The sequence below is a fragment of the Varanus komodoensis genome, unplaced genomic scaffold, assembly GCF_004798865.1.
Source record: "Varanus komodoensis strain SLA01 unplaced genomic scaffold, ASM479886v1 scaffold6_4, whole genome shotgun sequence".
NCBI classification, from domain to species: Eukaryota; Metazoa; Chordata; class Lepidosauria; order Squamata; family Varanidae; genus Varanus; species Varanus komodoensis.
Window position 1 is genome coordinate 15410570 of NW_025336347.1, and position 25623 is coordinate 15436192.

General features: G+C 41.2%; 1 protein-coding gene across 5 annotated transcripts in view; it reads right to left on the reverse strand.

Annotated features, from left to right (window-relative positions):
- PTPRG (protein tyrosine phosphatase receptor type G) overlaps positions 1-25623 on the reverse strand; it is a 634931-nt gene that overhangs the window by 497746 nt on the left and 111562 nt on the right. The window contains exon 1 of one of the 5 annotated variants that reach the window (XM_044451809.1): positions 13382-13610. The exons of the other annotated variants lie outside the window; for them this stretch is intronic. Within the exon in view, the coding sequence (XP_044307744.1) occupies positions 13382-13433 (52 nt within the window). The 5' untranslated portion in view covers positions 13434-13610. Of the gene's footprint in view, positions 1-13381; positions 13611-25623 lie in introns of those variants that run through there. 5 annotated transcript variants of the gene reach the window in all.

Sequence of the window (25623 nt, forward strand, 5' to 3'; positions counted from 1 at the left end):
TCGATGTATAAACTTCGTTCTGTTTTGAATATTTATTTATTAATTATTGCTTTTATATACCTTCCTTCACTAACCGTCCCAGGACAGGGTAATACAATAAAATAAAAGTACAGTATCAGACAACAAATTAAAATATTTCAAAATTTCTACAATTAATATAAAGCGGCATTTGTTTTAGTTAGAGTCCACAGTCTGTGGCCACTTTTCAAGGTCTTTTAAATTTGGTACATTCATATCCCACCCTTCTACCAAAAATGGTGCTCAATAAAATTCAGATAAAATATAATCTTGACTAAAAAAAGCCAGTGTGATCTAGTGATAACTAGCACAGGACTGGAACTCAGGCAACCTGGGTTCTAGTCCCTGCTTGGCTATGGAGCCAAGTGGGTGACTTTGGGCGCGTCAGAGAATCCCAGCCCATCCTACCCCACAGGATTGTTGTTTGTGGGGATAAGAATGAGAACAGCAGGAGAATGATGTAAGCCACTTTAAGTTTGTATAAGAAAAAAGTGGGATGTAGATCTAATAAATAAATGAAATATCCACTTAAAACACAATTAAAACACAGCAGCAACAAGACAACCTATTAAATCCACAGACCAACAGAGCCATTTGCATGCACAAGGCCTATAAGAATAACAAAATCTTTTTTAATAGCGGAATGATTTTAAAAAGGTGGAGCAAACCAAGCCTCTCTTGTTAGAGAGTTTCAGTCCCTGAGCACAGTCACTGAAAAGGCCTTTGCTCATCTCTGCACCATGTGTGCCTCCAGTGGCAGTGAGATTGAGAGAAGGGCCTCCCCTGATTTCAGAAATATTCAAACTCAGGCAGACTCATGTGGTGGAATAGCCTCCTACCAAGGCACACTGCAAATTAAATGAGGGAAATTAAACTATGCTGTTCTGCAAAACAAAATGCTTAAGAAAGCATTAGAAAACAACTGGGAATTTGTGAGGGCTTGTTCATGTGTCACTTCTCATTCAGGAATCTACTCACGAGGAAGTTTAAGAGAGGGTTTAGCACAGTGGTGGCAAACCTATGGTACGTGTGCCGCACATGCCTCTCTGTCGGCATGCGAGCCAAGTCGCCACAGCAGCCGAGCATTGGATAACAGAGCACATAGGAGCCATGCGCATGCTCAAAAGGGAGTAGAGGTGCCAGGTGATGACATCACGAGCTATGACGCATTAGCTGCGACTCGTCCGAGCTTTCACATGGCTGGTCATTGCGCTGCCAAGGAAGGAAGGAAGGAAGGAAGGAAGGAAGGAAGGAAGGAAGGAAGGAAGGAAGGAAGGAAGGAAGGATAGATATTTATATCACTGAAAGCTTTGTTATTGTGTTTTTAAGACAAAAGAGTTGTTTTTTCTAAACTAAAACCTCAGTATTCAGGTTTTATTGCAGTGTTGGAACTTTGTGATAATTAAGAGGCTTTTGGGTTGCAGTTTGGGCACTTGGTCTCTAAAAGGTTTGCCATCACTGGCTTAGCAGGTTGCTTTTCAGGGCCGGGAAGAGTCAATAGACAAATACAACCAGGATCATCACTTTGAGGGTATCAGAACATTTAGAAAAGTGTGCAAACCAGAGAACTGCTCCTGACCTCACTTCACACAGAATTCTGCAGTTTCTGAACAGGCCTTATGTGTTTGATCCATAGTCTACATTTATATATTTACAGTACTTCTATTCTTCCCCACATCAAACAGATTCTGGACCAATGAACAGTAGAAGAGTAAAACAAATAAAAGAACAAAAATATTAGAAACATTTAAAATCAAAATTACAGAGGAAAAGGTCAGGAAGAAAAGGCACCTCAGAATAAGACTGTCTTTAGCTTGCACCAAGAACAGGGCAGTGTTGGTGCCTACCTGACCTCCTAAGGCAGGAAATTCCCTAGAAATGAGGCTGCCACTGAAAGCTATTCTCCTGGTGGACTCTATGGGTCTATGTGGAACTAACAGAATGTCCTGCAATGATCTTACTGACCAAATAGATAGGTAAGGAAGAAGACAACCTCTCAAGTTATCAAACTCACTTTGTCTCTTTGTCCACACACACACACACACACACACACACACACAGAGAGAGAGAGAGAGAGAGAGAGAGAGAGAGAGAGAGAGAGAGAGAGAGAGAGAGAGAGAGAGAGAGAGAGAGAGAGAGAGAGAGTTCAAAAGCCCAAGAACATCCCCCAGTGACAAGCAAGCAAACTTGGAAGTCCCACCAAATCCTTGAGTGGCAAGCAGGCACTGGCAAGTGTCAGGCATCAAGGAAAGACAGGAAGGAAAAAGAAAGGGAAGAACACAAAGGCAGGAAGGGAAAGGCGGAAGGAGGGAAATGGAAGGAGGAGGGAAAAAGCAAAGAGCAGCAAAGTCATTACTAGTTCTGCAAAGACAACAGAACTAAACGCTCATGAAAAGCTAGCGTATCCAAGGCAGTGTGTTTCAAATCATGTGGAGTTAGTGTTGCCTTCTGTAACTTTGTATTGTATTTAGTTTGTAACCATGCCTCCAAAGCATAAATCCAGTGCAAGTGCAAGTGATACACTGAAGAAAAGAAAAACAAATGCAATCGAAACTAAAGTGGAAATAATAAAGCAACCAAAGGTGAGGCGCCATCGGTCACTGGAAAAGGCTTTAGTTGTTCAACAATTGGATCCTCTCTCTCTTTCTTCAGTACCTGTAGTTACATTATTATTACTATATTATTATCACTATTAAAACACTACACTAATTATTACACTAATCATTATTAAAACTATTACACTACACTAATCATTATTAAAACACTACATTATTAAAACACTACACTACATTATTATCATTATTAAAACACTACACAGCCAAATTCGACTTAGAGGTGATCTCAGGAATAGAACTCATTCTTAACCTGGAGACTAGTTTGTGTGCGTGCGTGCGTGTGTGTGTGTGTGTGTGTAATCTGGAAGTATATATTCTTATCGTTTTACTACTGTTTTGTGTTCTCATAAAAGAATATTCAAGATAAAGACACTCTTAAGCTTTCTGCAATCTTACTAATTGCATCGCTTCCATAACAAACATTTGGCCTGGGATCAAGATTATATTTAGTAATTTGGTGATGAAGTGAACTGATCATCATAGTAATTAAGTCTATATACATATAGAAAATATAGTCACCCTTCACTCCTTGGAAAATTATATTATAATTTAAGAAAATTATAAACAAACAGCTGATTCCAAACTTCAAGAAAAAATGGACCTGGAGAATTTTCTTGTCCCTTCTATACATTTCTGGAACTACAACTCAAGACAGTCAAGCCCTAAGCAGCAGTAATTTTAGAAAACAACAGTACTGTTTGTATTCATCATTTTCTGATAGGTAGACTGTTCCAGTTAGACCATTCTTTTCTATAATGAAGTCCAGTTCTTGATGAATCGGCTCCTCTTCTAGAATCAGTACCATGCATGCTCCCTCCATTAATTTTGCTTTGCTGCAGTATCTGCAAGCATTTGTTCTTCTAGTCCTTCCAAGATTGGCTAACGAGCAGTTTTGGGGCTACTAACATTTTCATGTTGAGTTCTTTGTGGCTGGAAAACTCCACACCACACTTAATAAAACCAAGCAGGTGTTCAAGCAGAATGTTAACTTGTTCGAGTCCTAAGCCCAGCTTCTGCTGGAAAGCTTAAGCAAGACCCCTTAACACAGGAATGGCCTGCCTGGAGCACGAGGACTATACTGAGCCTTACTCTCATTTCCATGGCAACTGGAGAGCAGAGGTAAGACAGAAGAGGATGGGAGTGATGATGCAGCTTCAGCAACAGCCCTCCCTACTCAGAAATCTTTCCACAGATATGAGGGGTTGGGGGAGGATGTGTGGGTTGCTTGCAGAGACTGGTGCACTGAGATGAGGAGATGGAGGTTTGGACTGCAAAGGCCAGGGCAGCATCCAAAACTGCTGAATCTCCTGGCAAGACTGCCAAAAGGCCACCAAACAAATATAAATGCAATTTTTTATAGCACAACCTATTACCTGTTTCTTTGTGTATGCACATGTTTACCACACACCAACAACTGAATCTGAATAGAAATTACCACCTACAAATAAGTTTATGCAACTTCTTTCAAGCAGGCACCTAATGAGGGTGGAAGCTTCCAATGAGAAGGGTTGTTTGCCAAACATGCACCCATTTCTTTCCATCATTTCTCTCTATCTAAATACTTGGCCAAAGTACATACATAGGTTATATTTTCTTTAATGCCTCTAAACAGTAAACATTTATAGATGAACCTCAGAAGCAGATGATAGAATAAAACAATGGAAGTTCTACCTTCCCTAGTTTTTCAAATATCCACTACCACTGCATTAGTTAGGTAAGCGGTTTTACATTTTCTTGTTTTCTATAGAAGAGATGTAAATGGGATTCCATCATGTTTTGCTCTTTAACAATTTTTCCATGTTTGTTTGGATTATTTATCAATCCAGTCATTGCAGCAATGCAGCTGAGCAGAATAATAATATACAGGTATGAATATATTACTTTCCATTTGTTGGTAGGCTTTTGCAAAACAGAGGATATGAGTGAGGATGTAATCCTACATGCACAGACCTGAACTGGCTTCAGTGAAAATGTATTTCTGAGTAGACACGCATAGGTCTGCTCTCCCATATATTTGTTCCTATCCCAAATAAACACTTCCATTAATTTTTTCCAAAAAGTTAAAACATCCCTAGATAAATGTTGCAGGCGTCTGCCTGTTCACTAATACTATGTCAGTCAGTCAGTCAGTTTATTGCTTGTAACTACAGGTTCTTACAATATGACCAGAAAAAGAGAGGGGGGAAAACCAAACAACCTAATCAAATCTATTCACCATGTATACAATCTACAGGAATAGCTTTTAAAACTGTAAAATCAGTGTTTCTGGCTGCAAAAGCAAATCAGGGTACTTAATTTGTTACATAAGGACCTATGCCCACAAGTAATTTACACATTTATTTTACTGGAATTCCAGTTTTCTCTCAAGAATATGGCACTCAAGGCTCAAGCAAGGTTTTATCAAACATTCTATTCAGTGGCAGGTTAAAAAATCTTGCTCTGAGACTGGTGTACAGATCATACAAAAACACTCACAAATACATAACATTTTTAAAACCACATTCTTAATAATAGTCCCTATTTACAGTCCCCCACAAACACAAAGTTTAAATATTTGTATACATGCCATCCAAATAAGCAGGCATAGTCTGACAATATAATTTTATAAAGATTTTCTCAACTCAAAGAAAATCAAAGAAATCGAATGAGAGATGATGAATAAGAGAGATATTTCACCTGTATAAATATGTTACCACCTGCTAAATCCTTTTGGTTGAATCATTTCCAGATCTTTTTTAAAAGGTAAAGGTTTCCCCTTGACATTAAGTCCAGTAATGCCTGACACTAAGGGGCGGTGCTCATCTCCGTTTCCTAGCCGAGAAAGCCAGTGTTTGTCCACAGACAGTCTCTGTGGTCATGTGGCCGGCATGACTAAACACTGAAGTGCACCGAACTGCCTGCCAAAGTGGTACCTTTTTATCTACTTGCATGTGCATGCTTTCAAACTGCAAGGTTGGCAGGAGCTGGTATGGAGCAACGGGAACTCACCCTGTTGTGCAGATTAGAAACTTGCAAATATATCTGCACTCCAATTTTAACCTTGATTTGCTGAAATAAAGGGAAGGCAGGGTAACAGAAAACCTGTGTGAGGAAGTACTAGAAGAAAATTAACAGTGTAATATGCATATGACTAGTCAGAAGTAAGTCCACTGAGTTCAACAGAACTTATGCTTGGGTAAGCATATCAAGGATGGTAACATAAGGGTGCAATTCTAAAGCTTTTCATTTTGGAGGATTCCAAGGCCTCGATGTCCTGCATGCCTGCTCCTGAAAGAGCAGGAGGCCTGACAGAGGACTGCTCCATCCTCCTTTTAAACGTTTTCCACTAAGTGAGCCTTTATGCCAGTAGCCAGTTTCTAGTAGAATTGCATTTGTGGGGGTAGGCCTGAAGTTGGAAAATCCACAAGGTAGGATGTATTCTCTCCTGCTCCTCCCTCTACCTGACTACCTACATGCCCCATTTTCCCTCTCCCTGTCCTAGTCTGAGATTGTGACCCAGACTAAGAAGAGGCAGCATCACAGAGCTTTATATGGTGTTTGGAATTGGCATGGATGAAGTTCTGAGAGGGAAATTTCACCTCCAAGTCCATAGTCTGTGTCTACAGCCTCGCAGGTGAAGATCCATGTATTCTGTGGGCTTTCAGTCAATGCCTAGGGACCATGTGATTATGCCTCACATATATTTCTAGTATTATAACAAACCATACCTTATCAGATGGCCCCAGGGATACCCCAGTCTACATCTTGTGAACAGAATGATTGATACAACTGATACAAGTTGTAGCAAACTTCTGTTCAGCCCAAATGTGTAAAGATAGAAACATTACCACTACAAATGTTGGTTGACCAATATTTGTATAGTAGGGTTAACAATAAAAGATTGCTTTTTATTTTAAATCTAAAATGGGTGGTAATTAATGATATCTCAAAATACACAACCAGTATTTATTTCTCTTCGGAGAAATTATGGACAACCATTACAGTAATGAAAAAAATATTTTAATATGATGTAATTTGCTATGTGGTTTATCTAGTCCTCCCTTCTTGGTTCTTGCTGTTTATGGGGTTTTAAAAACTGCTCCACTTCAATGGGTTTTATGACTGATCCTGTTTAGGTATAGGATTGCAGTTCCTGGATGAGTGGTAAAATTAAAGTGAGGCAACAAAACAACTATTGTTTATAGAAAGCTACAGGATTTGTCAAACATTGGCATTTGATTTGTCAAACATTGGAGGCACTTAATGAACAGGCCTTGTGGATTTCATGAATGACCTCTCATGCTTTGTATTGAGTAATCTGAGCACTGTTCTGATCTTGCCATATCTGATAATGTGCCAGTTCCAGGATCCCGTTGGAAGCACATACTAAACAAATTCTAGACCTAACCTATTTATAATGCACATGATCTATGCCTGCAAATAATTGACCTCTAAAGTCAGATATTTCTCCCCTGTTCATACTTGTATCATACAAAGCAGTTTTAAAAGTACCAAGGATTCAGTTTAAAAGAGTTAACATATTTCTATTGTACCAATTCACTTAACACCAATCTTTCTTTCTAAAAAAATATTTGTAGTTAAAAGTATTTAAAAATACTAACTGTAGTTTTAAAAAACCAACCCATATTAAAATAATACTCAATATTTACTTTAAACACTCCACATACAGTACTATGTCCCCCACTGTGTTTTATATGGAAATGTTTGACTTTCCGTGATGCAAAAACAAAATCACCAGTGCCAAACAGTCAGTTATTAGTACGCTTTAAATAATATCACTTTTCTTACTTGTATAATTGAGCTATCATACAACAAGTCTGCCATGACAGAAACACTCTTGACAGATCAACTGAGGTTTCTTATGGATATCTTGAAATTGGTTTAGTACTCATGCATACTCCAAACAGTGCAGTACATAAGAAAAATGACCAAGCAACAGACAGTGTCAAATGGTGGTCTGGAGGATCAAATGGTGCCAAAGGAGACTTTGCAATCAATTGAGATATCTTTCAAGTAGCGGAATGAGGTCAAGACTCAATTTACAGAGCAGCAAAGAGGGATTTATCCTACCAAGCAGTCCAGTAATGCACAACTATGCAGTTGAAAATAACAGCATTTCCAAGGGATGCAACCTTCTCTGGAAGTAAATGACAAGCTTGGAAGATGGCAACACAAAATCAGCCAGTTTGCAATGGAATCAGCCAGGCACATTATCATTCTGTATATGCAGGGTGCTACCTGAAGGATACTTTGACTAAAGAAATATAGTAAATTCACCCAGAAGAGACCAGATTTCAGATCTGCAGAAACCGGTGTCCCAGGATCAAGGCAAAGGAGAAAGCCAAAGTGGATAGAACAGTGAAAACTACAAAGCCAGATATCAAAAAGTTTAATCCAACATAATGAATACAATCATTCATAGCAGTTATAGGTTTTACGCACATCCTGTCTTTGAAAAAGGTAAGAAATCAAGAAGCAGCTTCAAAGCCAGGAATTTAAGAAAAAGTCAGCATCTGTCACACACTGCATTCTGGAGCTGCCTGAATAAGACTTGACATTTCACTTCAGAAATGATTATTTTGGCTAAATATTGAAGCAAAAATGGAACACTTAAGAAATACTTGGCTTAAGTTACATCAGTCCTAAGGATGCCCTAGACTTCTGCACTACATGGGTACCTTACATGAACGGATCTCTCCTTTTGTATTCCCATGAATGATTTTGCCTCATGGTTTTTCCTATTCCATTCAAGCATAACCATAGAGCGTGGTGCTAATGGGCAGATTTCAAACAAATCTAATTAACAACAACAACAACCAAATATCTCCCATCATTGTACATGCACACAGTTATCACACCCATGCATCATTGGACAAGAAATACTTTGGCAGTTAGAAAGAAAAATAATCGTCTCTCAAGTCCCATCTTCTATACATTTCTTTGTTACTTCCTCTTCAAGCTCCTACTTTCCCATCATATTTTCATTTGTATTATAAACTGTGCTTAACTGCACAGCGCATAAAGTTTTAAAGAAGCTAAATGGCAGCCTATAATTTCTGGATGAAAAAAATAAGGAAAAGTCAAGCATGTTGTCAGAGACACAGGCAGTTCTCCACAGTTTGGGACAGAAGTCTTTCCCATTCCCTGCTACCAGATCCTTTTAAGTGGCAGTATCAGGAACTGAATCTGGAACTTTCTACATGCAAAGCATGGGCTCTAACACTGAGCTGAGGTCCTGGTCTGATACATTGTGTGAGAAAGAATAAGAACGTAAGGGGTGTGCTGGACTGGACCAAAGGCCTCTCTGGCCCAGTATTCTGCTTGCACGATGGCCAGCCAAATGTCTACAGGATGCTCACAAGAGGGCGTGAAGGCAGGGCAAGGTTCCTAGGCAACCAATCGACAAAGGTATACAGAAATATGTGCAGCTCATTCTGCCTCGTCCCACCAGAAGGAAACAGTCTAGGACATGGTCTATGACATCAGATGCTATGGATCAGAAAACATCCATAAACATGTGCACTTACCCCTCGTATAGTGTATCTCTTTTAAATTCACTAAAAGCTGCTTTCCAAGCTAATCTTGACTAAAGGGCAGGGTCAGAAAATAAATTGAACTTGTGGAATTAAATCTCCTTACATCGAGTTGAGGCACACAACTCATGGGGAGCACAACAGTCCTTCAGAACTTGCAGCATTACTTTTCAGAGAATCATGGACATTTACTACTTGTAACCACAAAGGAACCGTTGGCAGAAGCTGGAGTCTCCAGAGAGACTGGCAGAACATACAGCACCAAGCTAGTCCAAGTATCCTTGTACGTTCCTATGACTGAAAGGTGTGTTCAAATATTTTAAATGCTATGGGCTAGTCTAGCCAAGGAACCTTGCTTCAGATTCAAGGATACTTAGGAGGAAGCAAAACTTCTTGGGTGAAAGGTAGCATACAAATTACTAAATACACATAGTGATGAAATATAGATACATTTTGTCAATAAGCAAGTGAAGAACAGCTTAAATGTCACCTATCTCTGGCCCTATTAGTTTCCTACATATACCAGGGAATGCCCCTTGAATCTCCAAAGTTGCCTCAGCAAGCAATGCTTCAATTCTTCTCCCCAAGACAAGAACAGAGGAAAATGGCTTGGCCCTTACTCAATTATTATCCCACTGAAATCAAAGCACTTTACATTGGTGGAGTCCCAATATAGTCCCAAATGCATTCCTGCATAGAATACGTTCTTTCTCAAGACTAGGATAATTATATGCCTTGCATTATGGACATAATTGCAACCATCGAAATTAATTAATTAATTAGAAATACTTATTTGTATTGACTAGCAGCCAAGATGGAGAAACTCTATACAGTCAGTAAAAACTAGAGCAGGAACTGACTGTGGCTCAGATCATGAGCTTCAGGTTGAAAAATTTAGGCTTAAGTTGAAGAAAGTAGGGAAAAGCACTAGGCCACTCAGGTATGACCTAAATCATATCCCTGATGAATACACAGTAGAGGTGACAAATAGTTTTCAGGAATTAGATCTGATAGAGCGCCTGAAGAACTATGGATGGAGGTTCACAACATTGTACAAGAGGTAGCAACTAAAACCATCCCAAAGAAAAAGAAATGCAAGAAAGCAAAATGGCTGACTGAGTAAGCTTTACATATAGCTGAGGAAAGAAGGAAACAAAAGGCAAGGGAGAAAGAGAAAGATACACCCAATTGAATGAAGAGGTAAGAATGCCTTCTGAAATGAACAGTGCAAAGAAATAGAAGAAAACAATAGAATAGGGAGGACCAGAGATCTCCAAGAAAATTGGAGATATGAAGGGAACCTTTCATGCAAAGATGGGCATGATAAAGGGCCAAAAGGGCAGGGACCTAATAGAGGCAGAAGAGATTAAAAAGAGATGGCAAGATTATACAGAGAAACTATACAAGAAAGAGCTTAACGTCCCTGATAACCACGATGGGGTGGTCACTGACCTCAATCCAGACATCCTGGAATGTGAAGTCAAATGGGCCTTAGGAAGTCTAAGCAACAACAAAGCTAGTGGAGGTGACAGCATTCCAGCTGAGTATTCAAAATCTTAAAAGACGATGCAGTAAAAGTGCTATACTCAATATGCCAGCAAATTTGGAAAACTCAACAGTGGCCACAGGACTGGAAAAGGTCAGTTTACATTCCCATCCCAAAGAAGGGCAATGCCAAGGAATGTTCAAACTACTGCACCATTGCACTCACTTCACACGCTAGCAAAGTTATGCTCAGAATCCTACAAGCTAGGCTCCAGCAGTATGTGGACCAAGAACTACCAGAAGTACAGGCAGGATTTCGAAGAGGGAGAGGAACTAGAGATCAAATTGCCAACATATGCTGGATCATGGAGAAAGCTAGGGAGTTCCAGAAAAACATCTATTTCTGCTTCATTGACTATGCTAAAACCTTTGATTGTGTGGATCACAACAAACTGTGGCAAGTTCTTAAGAGATGGGAGTACCAGACCATCTTATTTGTCTCTTGAGAAACCTATATGTGGGTCAAGAAGCAACAGTGAGAACTGGACACGGAACCACTGATTGGTTCAAAATTGAGAAAGGAGTTCAGCAAGGCTGTATACTGTCTCCCTGCCTATTTAACTTATATGCAGAGCACATCATGAGAAAGATGGGCCTAGATGAATCACTAGTTGGAATTAAGATTGCTGGGAGAAATATCAACAACCTTGGAGAGCCAGTGTGGTGTAGTGGTTAAGAGCATGGGACTGGGACTCAGACGATCTGGGTTCTAGTCCCTGCTCAGCCATGGAGCCAACTGGGTGACTTTGGGACAGTCACAGACGCTCAGCCCAACCTACCTCACAGGGTTGTTGTTGTGGGGATAAGATGGAGGAGGAGATGCAAGCTGCGTAGGAAAAAGGCTCGAAAAATAAATAAATAAATAAATATGCAGATGATACCACTCTAATGGCAGAAAGTGAAGAGGAACTAAAGAGCCTCTTGATGTGGGTGAAAGAGGAGAGCGCAAAAGCTGGCTTGAAACTCAACATTAAAAAACTAAGATCATGGGGGATCCGGTCCTATCACCTCCTGGCAAATAGATGGGGAAGAAATGGAGGTAGTGACAGATTTTATTTATCTGGAATCCAAGATCACCGCAGATGGGGACTGCAGCCAATAAATTAAAAGACACTTGCTCCTGAGGAGGAAAGCTATGGCAAATCTAGACAGCATACTAAAAAGCAGAGACATCACCCTGCCAACAAAAGTGAGGATAGTCAAGGCTATGGTTTTCCCAGCTGCAATGTATGGCTGTGAAAGTTGGACCATAAGGAAGGCTGAGCGCCAAAGAATTGAGGCCTTTGAACTGTGGTGCTGGAGGAGACTCCTGCGAGTCCCTTGGACAGCAAGGCGATCAAACCAGTCAGTCCTAGAAGAGATCAACCCTGACTGCTCTTTATAAGGCCAGATACTGAAGATGAAACTCAAATATTTTGTCCACCTAATGAGAAGGAAGGACTCCCTGGAGAAGAGACTAATGCTGTGAACAATAGATGGCAAAAGAAGAAGGGGACAGCAGGGTATGAGGTGGCTGGATGGAGTCACTGAAGCAGTTGGTGTGAGCTTAAGTGGACTCCAGGGGATGGTGGAGGACAGGAAGGCCTGGAAGAATGTTGTTGATGGGGTCGCGATGAGTCGGGCATGACTTCGTGACTAAAAACAACAACAAGTTTCAGTTACTTTCCCACTCTACCTAGCCCATGGACTTGATTGTTTTGTAAATGCAACTTTTGAGTCCGAAGACATTATTAAAGCAGAACAAGTAGGACTAATATGACTTCTCTGGATAGTATCAAGTAAATCAAGATTTTTCCAAACGGTTTTTTCTGAGGACCCCCCCTTTTTTTTTTCTTTTTGGAATGGGGTGGTGGACCTTTTTTTATATCTGAGGCCTGGATTCAATTTTGGAGAAACTCTCAGATTAAAAACTTTAAGGAGGTGGCTACCTACCAGAAGCATCCAGTAGTAGGTAGAGCCAAGGCAAAAAAGTGTGGATAAAACATGTACACACGTGCATACATACACATACACAGGACCAACATTCTGTAGCTTAAGGTGCTTATGACAAGTAATTCTGTCTTAGGAGAGGCATTTCAAATTTTCAGAACAGCACCAAAGCCAAGAAACCACCAAATTATTGCCAGTTTGGGAAAGGGACAGGGGAAGCTATAGCTATCATATGAAACTGGTAACCCAGGAAGGGTAGATTTGGCTCCCGTCAAACAGGACTCACTCTCCTAAGGCCACTTTGCAGACGTTTCTTTGAATGTGCCCCATTTTGTTTTGTTTTAGCTTCTATTTTCACAGCAACCCCAAAATCCTATAAAACTATATTAGCTCCAGCACATTATGGAAGATTCAAAATGGAGGACAGGTTGCCAGCAATAAGCTTTGCTCCTGTCACTGCTTATCATGAGCCCCATCCCTGAGAAACTGTTTTAGAAATTCAGTGAAATAGTCCCCACAAAATGGCTTTGAATTGGTGAAAAGGCCATTTTACACAGCTCTAATATGAACACATGAACTAAACTGAGCATAGTTTTCTAGCCAAGCCCAAAGGAATCCCAGAACTAACCCCTGCATCTAATCAACAAATCTAAGTACAAAGATTTTGTACCAGGGATCTCACTACAAAATAAAACAACAGATTCAAAGAAACTTCATAGAAGAAAACAGTAAATTACTTACCAGAAAGAACATGTTGTACTAAACAGAATAAACCTGTTAAAAGGGAAACCATTTCTTCCAGAAAGTTACCAAAATATGATTCCTTCCCTAAAGATATTCTAATAAGGAAAGATCTTTTATAACTCCATTTTGAAGATGTCTGAAGTTTGGCTGTTCTTCATAAGAGAACAAATAAAATAACTACTTCTATTATACTAGGCATGAATTCTCAGTCAACACAACTCAAAAGTACAACAGCTGTGTCTAAAGGAACAAAGTGTAACAGAGTCTCATCATCACCATCACCATCATCATATTTATATCCTGTTCTCCTTAACTACAATCCTGTGAAGCTGAGAGTCCGTGACTAGTCCAAGGTCACCCAGTGAGCTTCATAGCCAAGAAGTGACTATAACCTAGATCTCCTGTGTCCATGTTTAACACTTTAAGCACTACACCGCACTGGATCTATACTGTAATACATGTTTTCTTACTAATTATACAACATTTGTATTCTTCAAAAGCTAGAATCCCTTTCTAATGGGTATAAAATGTGCCCCTAGCAAATTAAGTTAGCCCAGATTTCTATGGTTCTATGATTTCTTTCTTGTTCTACAGATGTTCACTCTCACAGCTGCCAAAGTCTGAATGAGCCATGATTTGTAAAAATAAAAAGGGGGGGAGGGGGCGCTACTTGTCTGCATATGGGATTATTTGTCCCCCCTATCTCAAAGAGACTAAGCTAAGAGAGGGGGGAACTAATTGCCAAAAAGTCAGGCCAAATCTGCTCAAAAATTTTGTAACCCACCCAGAGAGTCATCTTGGCTAGTGGGAGGTACAGAAATTTAATTAATAAGTAAATAAAATCTGAGGCATGGCACAATGGTCTTACAAGTGAACTACCAGTGTTCATAACGGTTATTATAATGACCCTGTTTACAAGAACTTCCCTTAAAATGCTTATTTAAATAGAAGCTTGGAATGTCTGAAAGGAAGAACTTGCCAGGCTCACTTGGGGATGCCTCTAGGTAATTAGTAGCTGTGCCATTTCTAATTTATCCGACTGCTCAGACTGTTGCATGGGTAGCAATGCTGGGACCCATGATGTTAACTGGCATCGCCAGATGAACTGGCACCAAAACCAGACAAAATGGGCCAGGTAGCAACTCTGCCAAAGAGAGATTCCATTGTTGCCATTCATTATGCAGAACAAAAGATTTTGTTACTGGCTAAGGGAGTCCTAATGGACAGACTGCCTGCTTCTGGCAGTGCCAAGAAAGAGAAACTAGAAAGCAGCAAGGACCAGTACTGAAAGCAAAATCCAAAGATGGTAACGAGGTCCAAGCACACAGAGCACTACAGAAGCAAGGAAGCCAAAAATACAGGGCATCTGGGAGCAATAGAAACAAATAATGTCCCAGCAGAGCACTGTCTGGAAGTGAAGGATTTAAGCCTGAGCATTCAATTCCTGACCAGTGTACAGCAGGGGGTCATCAGAGTCACCTGAAGAAAGGTCTCACCCATGAGAAGTCTTAATCATGAGTTATCCATGAGGAATCTTGCTACTTAGGTAGGTACTTCATCTCACAGTCACCTGAGCCTCCATCTCTAAGCACTAGTGTTCCTTTGAGTAACAATGAAACATCTGGAAAGTAGATGCTCTCACAAGCTTTGCAGGGCATGAGGTGTCTGTGGAAGTAACAAGAAAAGCCAGGAACTCAACCAATGTTGGGAACTCCTCTCAACATAAGCCAAGTGCCTCTCTCCAAGTTGGGAAAGGCAAAGAACACGACACTTCCCCTAGCATGGGAAGGGAGAGAAGACAGAGCAGGGATGGGCCAATGATTTCAGTGGATGTGACCATACTCACTCTCATCATCCAGCCCCCACTTGAAACTGATTCAGCACCCTTGGTACATAGGTTTTCAGCCTAAAGTGTTAAGAAATTAAATGCTTGTAAGTTTGAGAAAATAAAATGGTCTTCATTTCGGGCTACAAGAATTAAGTATTGGTGCAAAGTAAGCCTCTCCATTGTTGCAGTTACGTGCTGTTAAATTATGGAGACCCTATTTAAAAAAGCCCTTCAGAATGTCCTATCCATGACAGCCCTACTTAGCTGTTCTAAATTCAAGGCTGTGGCTTCTTTTATGGAGTCAATCCATCTCTTCTTTGGTCTTCCTTTTCTTCTTCTGCCTTCAGCTTTCCCAAGCATGACTGTCTTCTCCAGGGAGTTCGGCTTTCTCATGATGTGCCCAACGTATGACAGCTTCAGTTTCATCATTTCTACTTCTAAGGACAGCTCTGGCAAGATTTGATTTGACCCACCTGTTCATCTTTCTGTCAGCCCAAGGTATTCACTAAACTCTCCTCGAGCACCATGTTTTGAACACATCAATTGTCTTCCTGTCAACTTTCTTCACTGTATAGCTTTCATACCCATACATAATGATCAAGATTACAGGACTGTGGATGATCTTGGCCTTGGTCTCCAGTGAAATATTCTCACAGTTGATGGGCTTTTCTAGTTCCTTCACTGCAGCACTTCCCATCCCCTGCCATCTTCAAATTTCCTGGCTGCAGGCCCCCTTTGAATAGATGACTGAGTGGTGGTATGTAAATAATTTACAATTCAATTTCTTCATTTAACAATAAAGTTCTGTAATTCATTCATAATCTTGATTTTTGTTTTCTTTATATCCAGCTGCAGCCCCACTTCACACTTTGCTCTTTCACTTTCATCATGAGACATTCCTGCAACTTTCTGCCAGTAATGTGGTAATGTCTGAACATGGCACTCTCAAGCCCAACACACCTCATAAAGATGAGCATCCAAGAGGGGCAAGCCCATCTAGAAAATATTATTTAATAATAAAGTTGTGAATATTACACTTTTAATTTCATCCATATTTAGTACTAAGCTTAAAGCTTAGATAGAACATTCTAGAAGGTCTGTTCCACTTTTGCCAGGTAAGGAGATGTGAACTACAGAGATTCTACTCAGCACTGGTTAAGCCTCATCTTGAGTACTGCATCCAGTTCAGTGCTTCACAGTTTAAGAAAGATGCAGACAAAGGAAAAGGTACAGAGGGGGCAATATAGATGATCAAGGGCTTGATACAAAGCCCTGCAAGGACAGACTGAAAGAAATGGGCATTTTTAGCCTTTAGAAGATAAGATCGAAGTACTCTTCCAGTACGTGAAAGGTTGTCACATAGAAGAGTGCTTTCTAAACTGTTCAACAGCGATACATGGCTCCCAGAATGGTTTACCAAAGAACAAAATCAAAAAGAACAAGTTGAATTTACAGGAAGCTAGATTCCAACTGAACAACAGGAAAAACTTTGACAAGAACTGAACCAATTACCAAGGCAGGTTTTGGGCTCTGTCACATGGGAGGCATTCAAGATGCAGCTGGACAGCCACCTGTCAGGGATGCTATAGCTTATAATCCAGCACTGAGCAAACAGTTGGGATTGGTGGCCTTAATGGCCCTTTCCAACACTACTATTCTATGATCTCTACGGTCATTTATGTTCTACTTCACTATAAGATGGAAGGACTGAGGCAATACAAAGAGCATAGCAGCATGTTTCAGTTTAGAGTAGAACTGGGCAACTTGTGACCCTCTAAATGTTTTGGTCTTCACTTTCCATGTACGCACATGTACACATATTTTTCCTGCAAGGAACCCAAGGCAGCTTACATAATCCTCCTCCATTCCAAGTATCTTCACAAAAACCCTGTGAGGTAGCTTGGGTTGAGAATCAGTGACCAGTCCAAAGTCATCATGTAAGCTTCAACATCTTCCACCATTAGCTGTGATAGCTAGAGTTGATGGTACCTGTAGGCTAAAAAAAACTAGAAGCCACAAATGACTCATCCCTGCTTTAGGGGAAAAAAGATGGGAGGCAGAAGGTGACTGGGAGTTCCTGGCAGCCTATTCTAAAGGCAGCAAATCTAATCAAGCAAAACCAAAATCTGCCCATTAAGCCTTGCTAGACAAGTTCAAAACATGTCCCTTCAGTTCCACCCAGTTTTTCACCTGCTGTTTTCATACATCACAGAAACTCTGCTTTTAAGACCTGTGAGCACCAACTTTCTATGGGATGTACAAATTGATTGTCAGTGTGCCAAGGGGTAACCAGGTCAGAACTAGAAAGTCAGGACAGAGAGATATCAGCAGATTAGCCTCAGAGGCAAGCCAAGTAGAGTAAAACAGCTAAGAATCACATGCCACACACAAAGGCTGGAAGGGGCAAAAGGAGGAGAAAAACCCCTGAAATGGTTTTCCCATTTGGAAATGAGTTATTCAGACAGGCCTCAGCAGAGGTTTTGTAGGGCCAGGAATGACTGCACTGGTTTTCCAAGTCACCTGACCACATCTGCGGCTTAGTCAGCTGGCGATACTGATGCAGCATGTCAAGGTAACACAATTCAAACTGCACTTCTTTGAGAAGTATAATGACGCACAAGTGGCTATCAGGAGGCCTGAATCATCTGATGCTTGGCAATGCTCTTCTGATAGAACTGTAATTGGATGCACACCCTTAAATACTCAACCCATGCTAGTATTTGTACATCCAGAATCAGCAATCCTCCCACACCCAGGGAACAGAAAGTACAGGGGCAGGATCAGACAGAAGTAATTACCTACATCAGTCTACACTTCAGCTTGCAGGGATATGAAAGAATCCAGCCAGAACCCCTGGAAATCTGCTGACAGTATCGACCACACTGAGAGTCAGTGTGGTGTAGCAGTGAAGATCCTGGGCCCGGGATTCAGGCAATCTGAGTTCTAGTCCCCACTCAGCCACAGAATGAACTGGGTGACTTTGGACCAGTCACACGTTCTCACCCTAATCTACATCACACAGTTGTTGTTGTAGGAATATGACCGAGAGCAGGAGGAGAAAAAATATGTATGCCACTTTGAATTTGTTATAAGAAAAAAGTGGGATGTAAATCTGATGGATGGATGGGTAGATGAACCATGGTCAGACATCTGGGATTCCTATGCCTTGGGTAAACTTTAAAAAAAATATATTTATCCACTAGATGAATGTTTCTGACATTCCACCACTGCCTTTTATCACCTGTTTTGTTACACATTAAAAGGAAAAGCCACTGAAATCTTAAAATGTCTGTAGATTTTGTTTATTTATTTATTTGACATCCCCAATTGGCAATTTTTTTTAGCATATAGCATTTTAAAGATAGGATTTAAGTGCAAACAATATCTGGGATAGATTTTAATACACATCTCAATCAAATCCATGCTTTTTTCTTTCTTCTTAAAATATTATATTTATCCACTGGATTCCTGATATTTCAACACGATGTACCTTTAAAATTTCATATTCTGGCTATTTTCCATGTTCACCTGAGCTATTTTGAAGGGACATCATACTTTTTTGGAACACAGCCTCTACTTTAAAAAAAAAAGGCAATTCACATTAAAATATAAACTCCAGAATTTTTTAAAAATTTCTTTTGCTTGCCTTCTCAAGAAAGCATCAGTTCAGCTGTCCAATGTCACTACAGAATGAATTCTCAGCAGATGAAGTCCACAAAGATTTGTATATGCTTTAGTATAAGGCAAAGGTGATGGTGGGGGGAGAACAAAGGAAATTAGAGACTTTCTTGAAAGGGCTGCCCCCCTGCCCTTCACCCTCCCACATACACAACCTTAAAAGTTTAACAAATGCAACCAAGCAAAGAATTTCTCGAGCTTTACTGTCCTCTGTCCTCCACCATGGCCCCTGTCCTTAGCTCACCCTGCTGTAATTAGGTACTGCAGCATATGGTACTGTTAGTCAACCTCTGAAGAGAAAATAATAACCCTTAATGGGTTTTTCTGTGGCTTTACTTTTCACTTCCCCTGTGCTGCAAAATCATGCTTATTCTCACTTCACTTAATCTACAAAGCTAATAATGAACACAAACACTGCAGCAAAACCCCAGCAGTACAACACCTGTAGCTCTGTTCAGGCAAGCTAAGCCCGAAAGGCTAAACACGCAAGGGGAGGCCGCATTTCCTCTATCTGTGGGGCTCCAGAATCTCAAATTGTGCGGATAGCCCCAACCTGAACAGGTTTAGCCCACCTGAACAGGGCAGTTCTTCCAACAGTCTCCACATATAGCGAAGCGGATAAGGAGTACAGTAGGCGGAGGGAAGAAAGAAATGTGGCTGAAAATAATTTTAGTGAGCACAGTACGAGTATATCCTCAGTTGAGCAAGAAACTAAATTAGATTGTTAAATAAACAGTTGAAGAACAAAATGAACTTCCTTGCATACAAAGCCATGTTCTGAAATAAACTGGTGTCGATTGTCTTCTACAGACAGCAGCAATTTAGCCTCTTAACAGTGAGACGCCAAGAACACAAAGCTGTATCTTTGCTAGGGATATGCCTCCATATATTAACATACAGATTAAGGGGCAACTTCAAATGTACACGTAAAAGGAGACAGAATTACATGCATGGTGTCACACACATTAGAGCTACTGGGTTGGCTCGTGTGTTTTTCCTTCTGCAACTTCTAGAATAAGCACAGAAGAAACCCCTCAAATAACATCAACATCTTATCATCTACAGCAGGAGTGGGCAGAAAGAAGCTCTCTAGACAATTTGGTCTTCAACTTTCAACATTCCTGACCATTGATCATACTGACAGGAGCTTCTGGGAAATGAAGTGGAAAACATCAGGGGATCTAGCTTCTGCCCACTTTGATCGAGAGATGTGCATATAAAAAATATTCATCAGCAGCCTCTGATTAAAAGCATTCATTCTCTTCCTCACACCTCAAGTGTCATGCGTTCAAGCGATGGCCAATCTTTTCACAAAGTGTCCATTCTCCTAAAGGTACGCACAACATATTGCCGCAGGTGAAATACTGAAGCTGCTGAGGCATTAATATTATTTTTATATAAGCCAAATATTTACATGATTTCTCTGTCCCTAATGTTCCTGTTCAAGCCATCAGTTTTTCTCTTTGGGGTTTGCCCTTTATATAGGATTTTCTTATTGTATACTATGATACTCTCTTTCACCAGATTTTTTTCTGACCATTTTTTTCTCCTCCTACTCCCCTCTGATCCCTTCTCCTTGTGGGCTTTCCCCCCCTCAAAAAATCTCTCCCTTTCTAACCTACCCACCAAACAACAAAGGAAACCTTCATGTTGCTCTCTGTCAGACCTTCCTTATATTTTTTCCTTCTCTCCTCCTCTTCATTCTCTCTTTCCTTCCTTGCTTCTCAAGGGTACCATTTTAGGGATACCTGCAATCCTCTGAGCATGGAGAATCACAGACATCCTAGACAAAATGGAAATTGCACAGAGGTGCTCTTTGCCTCCCTCTCCTCCCGCCCTGCAACTACGTAATTTAGATGGCCTCTTTCAGCCAGCTAGTTGTAGCTTCAGATGAGAAGGAAAGTGATTGCAATAGCACTAGGAAACACTGCACCTGAGTGAACCAGTCTCCTCGCCACCTGCCCTCTTTAGCCTGGCTATGAGGTCAGTTTTTTCTGCACCGGATGCAAGGGGAGGAGGACAGAGCTTGAGCAGGGACTCCAGCTCCAGGCTTGGCTATTCTCCAACCTTCTGGATGTGTCTCGGAGCCACAGGATTGCTCTGCCTATTTTATTTTCTTGTATCTTCTTGCAAACCATGTACAGTTATTTTTAAATATGGTCAGTGGTATAAAACCAACTGCAGTTAATAAATTCTACCTTGTCGTAGAATGCAGCATGATGCATCTCATGATGCATCTCCAACTGACCTTACCCCACAACTTTACAAGCTACTTAGGACTCAATTAGTCCAATTCATTTTTTATTTTTACAACTGATGCCTTCAATATTATATGGTTCAATTGCTCTCAATGTTCTGTAGGTCCTGGAACCTACTTAGAATAATGGCAAGAAAGAAAGAGGAAGCTGGCTCATTCTGACGGATACCCTTGGTCCACCTAGGTCAGTATTGCCTACACATCTCTTTCATAACAGTTTTCAAACGCATCTGTTTTCTCTGGCTTTTGAAATTGTACTTTGTTGTAACTGGCTTGTTTAAAATGATTTATATTTCAGTTTATTAACCTGTTTGTTATGGTGATTTTCTGCAGGAAAACGTTGGCTTAACCAGAAGCCAAATGGTAGGTAACAAGTACATTATAAAAGCAAGACTCTGACTGACAGTGCTTCCCCATGGTTTCATGCATCACCTCTTTCAAGGAGGTCTCTTAGAGAAGGACCTCCACAAATGTTCTCAAGGTTCGGGCAGGCTCATACGGAAGGGGACATTCCCTTAGAGAACCAGGCTTCCCCATGTGGCCACCCATTTGGTTGCAAGCCTGCACCGTTCCAGCTTAGCAAAGGTAACTTCACATGCTCCCTCAATGTATAGCTATCCTATGCTATACATTGTAGCATTGCAATTTTCTAATAACATGTGAAAAGATCCATAACAGTAGGATACTGTAGCATTGGAAGATGCACAGAAGAAGGGAATCACATTAAACAAGGAGGTGGAACAACTCCCCTATGAGGAAAGGTTAGAGCTGTTTAGCCTAAAAGCAAATGAGCAAGTAGAGGCATAACAGAGTGTACAAAATTGTGCATGGTTAGAGCACAGTTTTGTATCCTTTCTCAAACCACTAGAAGCTCATGTCATTCCACAAGGCTGGCAGGTGAGAAATACAGGACAGATAAAATAAGTACTTCTGCACAACTAATATTGCTGAAGTATGGAATTTGTCATCACAAGATGTAGCATGGCCACCAATGTGGAAGGATTTAAAGGGGATTAGACAAATTCATGCAGGGTAAGGCTGCCAGTAATTACTAGTGATGGTGGTCTTTATGGTACTTGCATCAGCAACAGCCAATCTCTCTCCTTATGCCACTTGCTGGGAACCCAAGTGGGAGGGTGCTGTTGCACTCATGTCTTGCTGATGGACTGCCCAAAGGCATGTGACTGGCCGCTGATCAAGCATGACAGTTCTTACATTCTCGCATGCAGAGCAAGCAGTGCCCCATTTCTTAATGGCCTGGTTTCAATTTCAAACTGATAAACCAGGGATCACCCAACTTCGTATCAAAGGGAATTATGCAAACCATTGATCCAGAAAACTGCCTGAAATATTTAAGAATCTGGGCCAGTATCATCTCAGAATACATATGTAGAATGTTTCTTTTACCTTTACCAGAAACTTGTTACATAGTCAGTTTCTGTCTTTGAGAAAAATCGTTTAGCCCAGTCTTCCCAGCATATGTACTAGCTTTTCATGAGCAAGGAGCTTTTTTTAATGTGAAAGTATTCCAGGCTGAATCAAATACCCTGTTCAATATTTCAGTCGGTCTGTAATGAGCAAAAGGAGGCCCGTGTGAGTCCATCCCCCGTGGCATCTTCAACCCAGTTGCTGAGCCAGTGCACTGCACTGCTTCAGAGGGCAGGACTGGGGCTCAGACAACCTTGGTTCTAGTCTCTGCTCAGCCATGAGCCAACGGAGCGACTTGGGGCCAGTCATACACTCTCACTGGGTTGCTTTTTTGTCACTGGGTTGCTTTTTTGGGAATAAGACTGAGAGCAGGAGAATTGTGTAAGCTGCGTTGGGGTTTTTTTTTTTTTAAGGAAAACAAGATAGAAATCTAATACAGTGGTAACTCAGCTCACAAATTTAATCTGCTGCATGATTCTGGTCATGACCCGAAATGGTCGCGAGCCAAGTCAAATTTCCCCATAAGGTTCAATGTAAATAAAGTTAATTCATTCTTTACCATAACTTGATGTTATACATAAAGGATGGCATATAAAAGTTTTAAATGAATAAATACGTATTTTTAAGCACAAAAATGAGCCATGTTCCCAGGCTGCAGGTCAAGCCGCAGCCATCAAGCCTGGGGGCAGACACAGCAGGGAGAGGCAGGAAGCGCCCCGCTTGGCCGGCCGCGGCACCATCCCTCCCCTCCCCTCACCTTGGTCAACAGAAAGCAGCCCTTGCCTCCCTCTTTGCAGCCCTCTCCCAGCCGAGGAAGCCATCCCGCACCCGCCTCTCTGGCCCCCAGCTCCTGCTCCCACTCCTGGAGCCGGGCAAGCACCTGCGAGGGGACCTTCCTCCAGCTCGAAAGCCGGGCAGCAGCGAGGAGCCGGGAAGACCTCGATGGAGGTGAGTGCGCCCTCATGGCTCCCCCTCGCAGTGGGTGGGGAGAAGGTTATTATTTGCAGGGAAGATGGCCGCAATCATGATTGTCACCCGATGCTGAGTTTGGGACCTGAGGCAACATTTTTCCGAAATTTCTGTTCACGACCCGATTTGGTCATGAACTGAGGTGTTCGTGAGCCGAGGTACCACTGTAAATAAACAAATTGCAATTGCTCAGCCACTTGAGAATGTCTAGACAACCACAGGATTTTTCAGAAGCCCAGACGGAATCACAGATGCTTAGTGTAATGTTCCCCACACCCTCACAGTCAAGATGGAAAGAACTAGAGAGGGGTTTTAGAATGGAGAGAAAACACAGGAACTGCCAGCATACAAAATCAGCCTCCTTCCCACCTTTTCTGAGGTCATACATTTAGATAATAGGATTTTGCATGGCACAAGAAGCACGGAGACAATCTTGGCCTTCACATTTCTTCTGCCATGTCTATAACCCTCTAAATTCAGAAGGATTCATTGGACTGCACCCTCAATAAGCTTTTCTGGGTTAAGCCTATAGGTACATGCACACACAGAAACCTTTAAAAACAAACAAAAACAAAAAAAAACAGCATGCAAACTAGCCACTACTCCTTGGCAGTGTCTCACAAAATGGCCCACACTTTTGTATCACAAAATGGAAAAGGCCACGCTTTTCCTCTTCGAGCTCATAAGCCATGGGGATAACCCTGGCAGGAACTTACACAGACTGCCCAGAAGGTAATGGGTCCTTGGGGAGGGATCCAGTGGATCTTTTCCCTCTCCATCTAACCTTTAGCTTTTTAAAGCTCCCTCAATACTGTTACCCATCTTTCTATCAGAGAATTAAAGACATCACTAAAACTTGCATTAATACTTAAACGTTATGACCTGAGCCATTATAAAAGGACATTATAAAAAGAAATAGCTCCACAGACTCAGTGCGTACATCTTCTTGGAAAGACACATCATTAGTTTCTTCCACTGTAGGAGTTATGAGAAATTATCCTGACATCACACCATGATGCCTACCCAAAAGCCTTTCTCTTATCTGCAGTGCTAAGACTGTATAGCCAAGCCATCTGACAAGCAAACAACACAGCTTATATATTTCTGCACTCATAAATGTCAAGACTGATGTTGCTTAGACTGTTTAAACTGGGAAAAACTCCAGTAATACCAATGGAGTGATAAATATTACAATCTCCAGAGTAATCCCATTTCTTTCAATATTAGGAGATTCACAAATATTTTATGTACACTTAATTTTCCTCTCAGCAACAGAAGAATACCATTCTCAAAATCACTTTCTGCCTGCTAATTAACCATTAATATATTCTACCTGCCCTTTCATCAATGGCATTACAGTTAATAAGGCCTAGAGAAACTACTCCAGTTTTTAACATGTACTTATCAGAGTGTTTAGGGTTACAGCCAACCGTAGAGAACTAAATCTACCACTGATTATTTGCACGAGTGCTTAGATATATACAAATGTAATACTGCTCACTGACTTGCCTTGCAGTTTGTTGCACTGGCTGTAGTTCAGCGGTAAAGCATAGTTTTTGCATACAGAAGGTCTGAAGCTCAAGCTCTGGCCAACTCTAGGTAGGGCTAGGAGAGAATCCCATCTGAAAAGCTAGTGCCAGTGTTTGTCATTCCTGAATCTGATGGAACAAAGATCCGACTCAATGTAAGACTGTTTCCTATGTTGAGTTCAGTCAGACTCAGTCTTCCTAAGTAAACAAAGCAATATGAAGCCAATGTGCCAGCAAACCTGAAATATCCACATATGTCCTTTTTGTTGTTGTTGAAATAACCTGGATTCTTCTACTAAGTGCTAACAAGCAAAGATGCCAAAGATCTCAAGATCCCAGCCCAGATCTCAAGATCCCAGCCCAGCCAAAAGATTGTGATCACCAAGCTCATGCTCCTCCCTGCTCCAAGGACACCGTGCATCTTCACTGCCTTTCCAGTGGAAAAAGAAAGCACGCCAGCTCGGCCATTGCCGGGTGGCACATCCTGAGCTATTCCACACAATAGGCACCAAGCCACCCCTGCCCTCCAACCCCAGATGGCCTTTCCGTC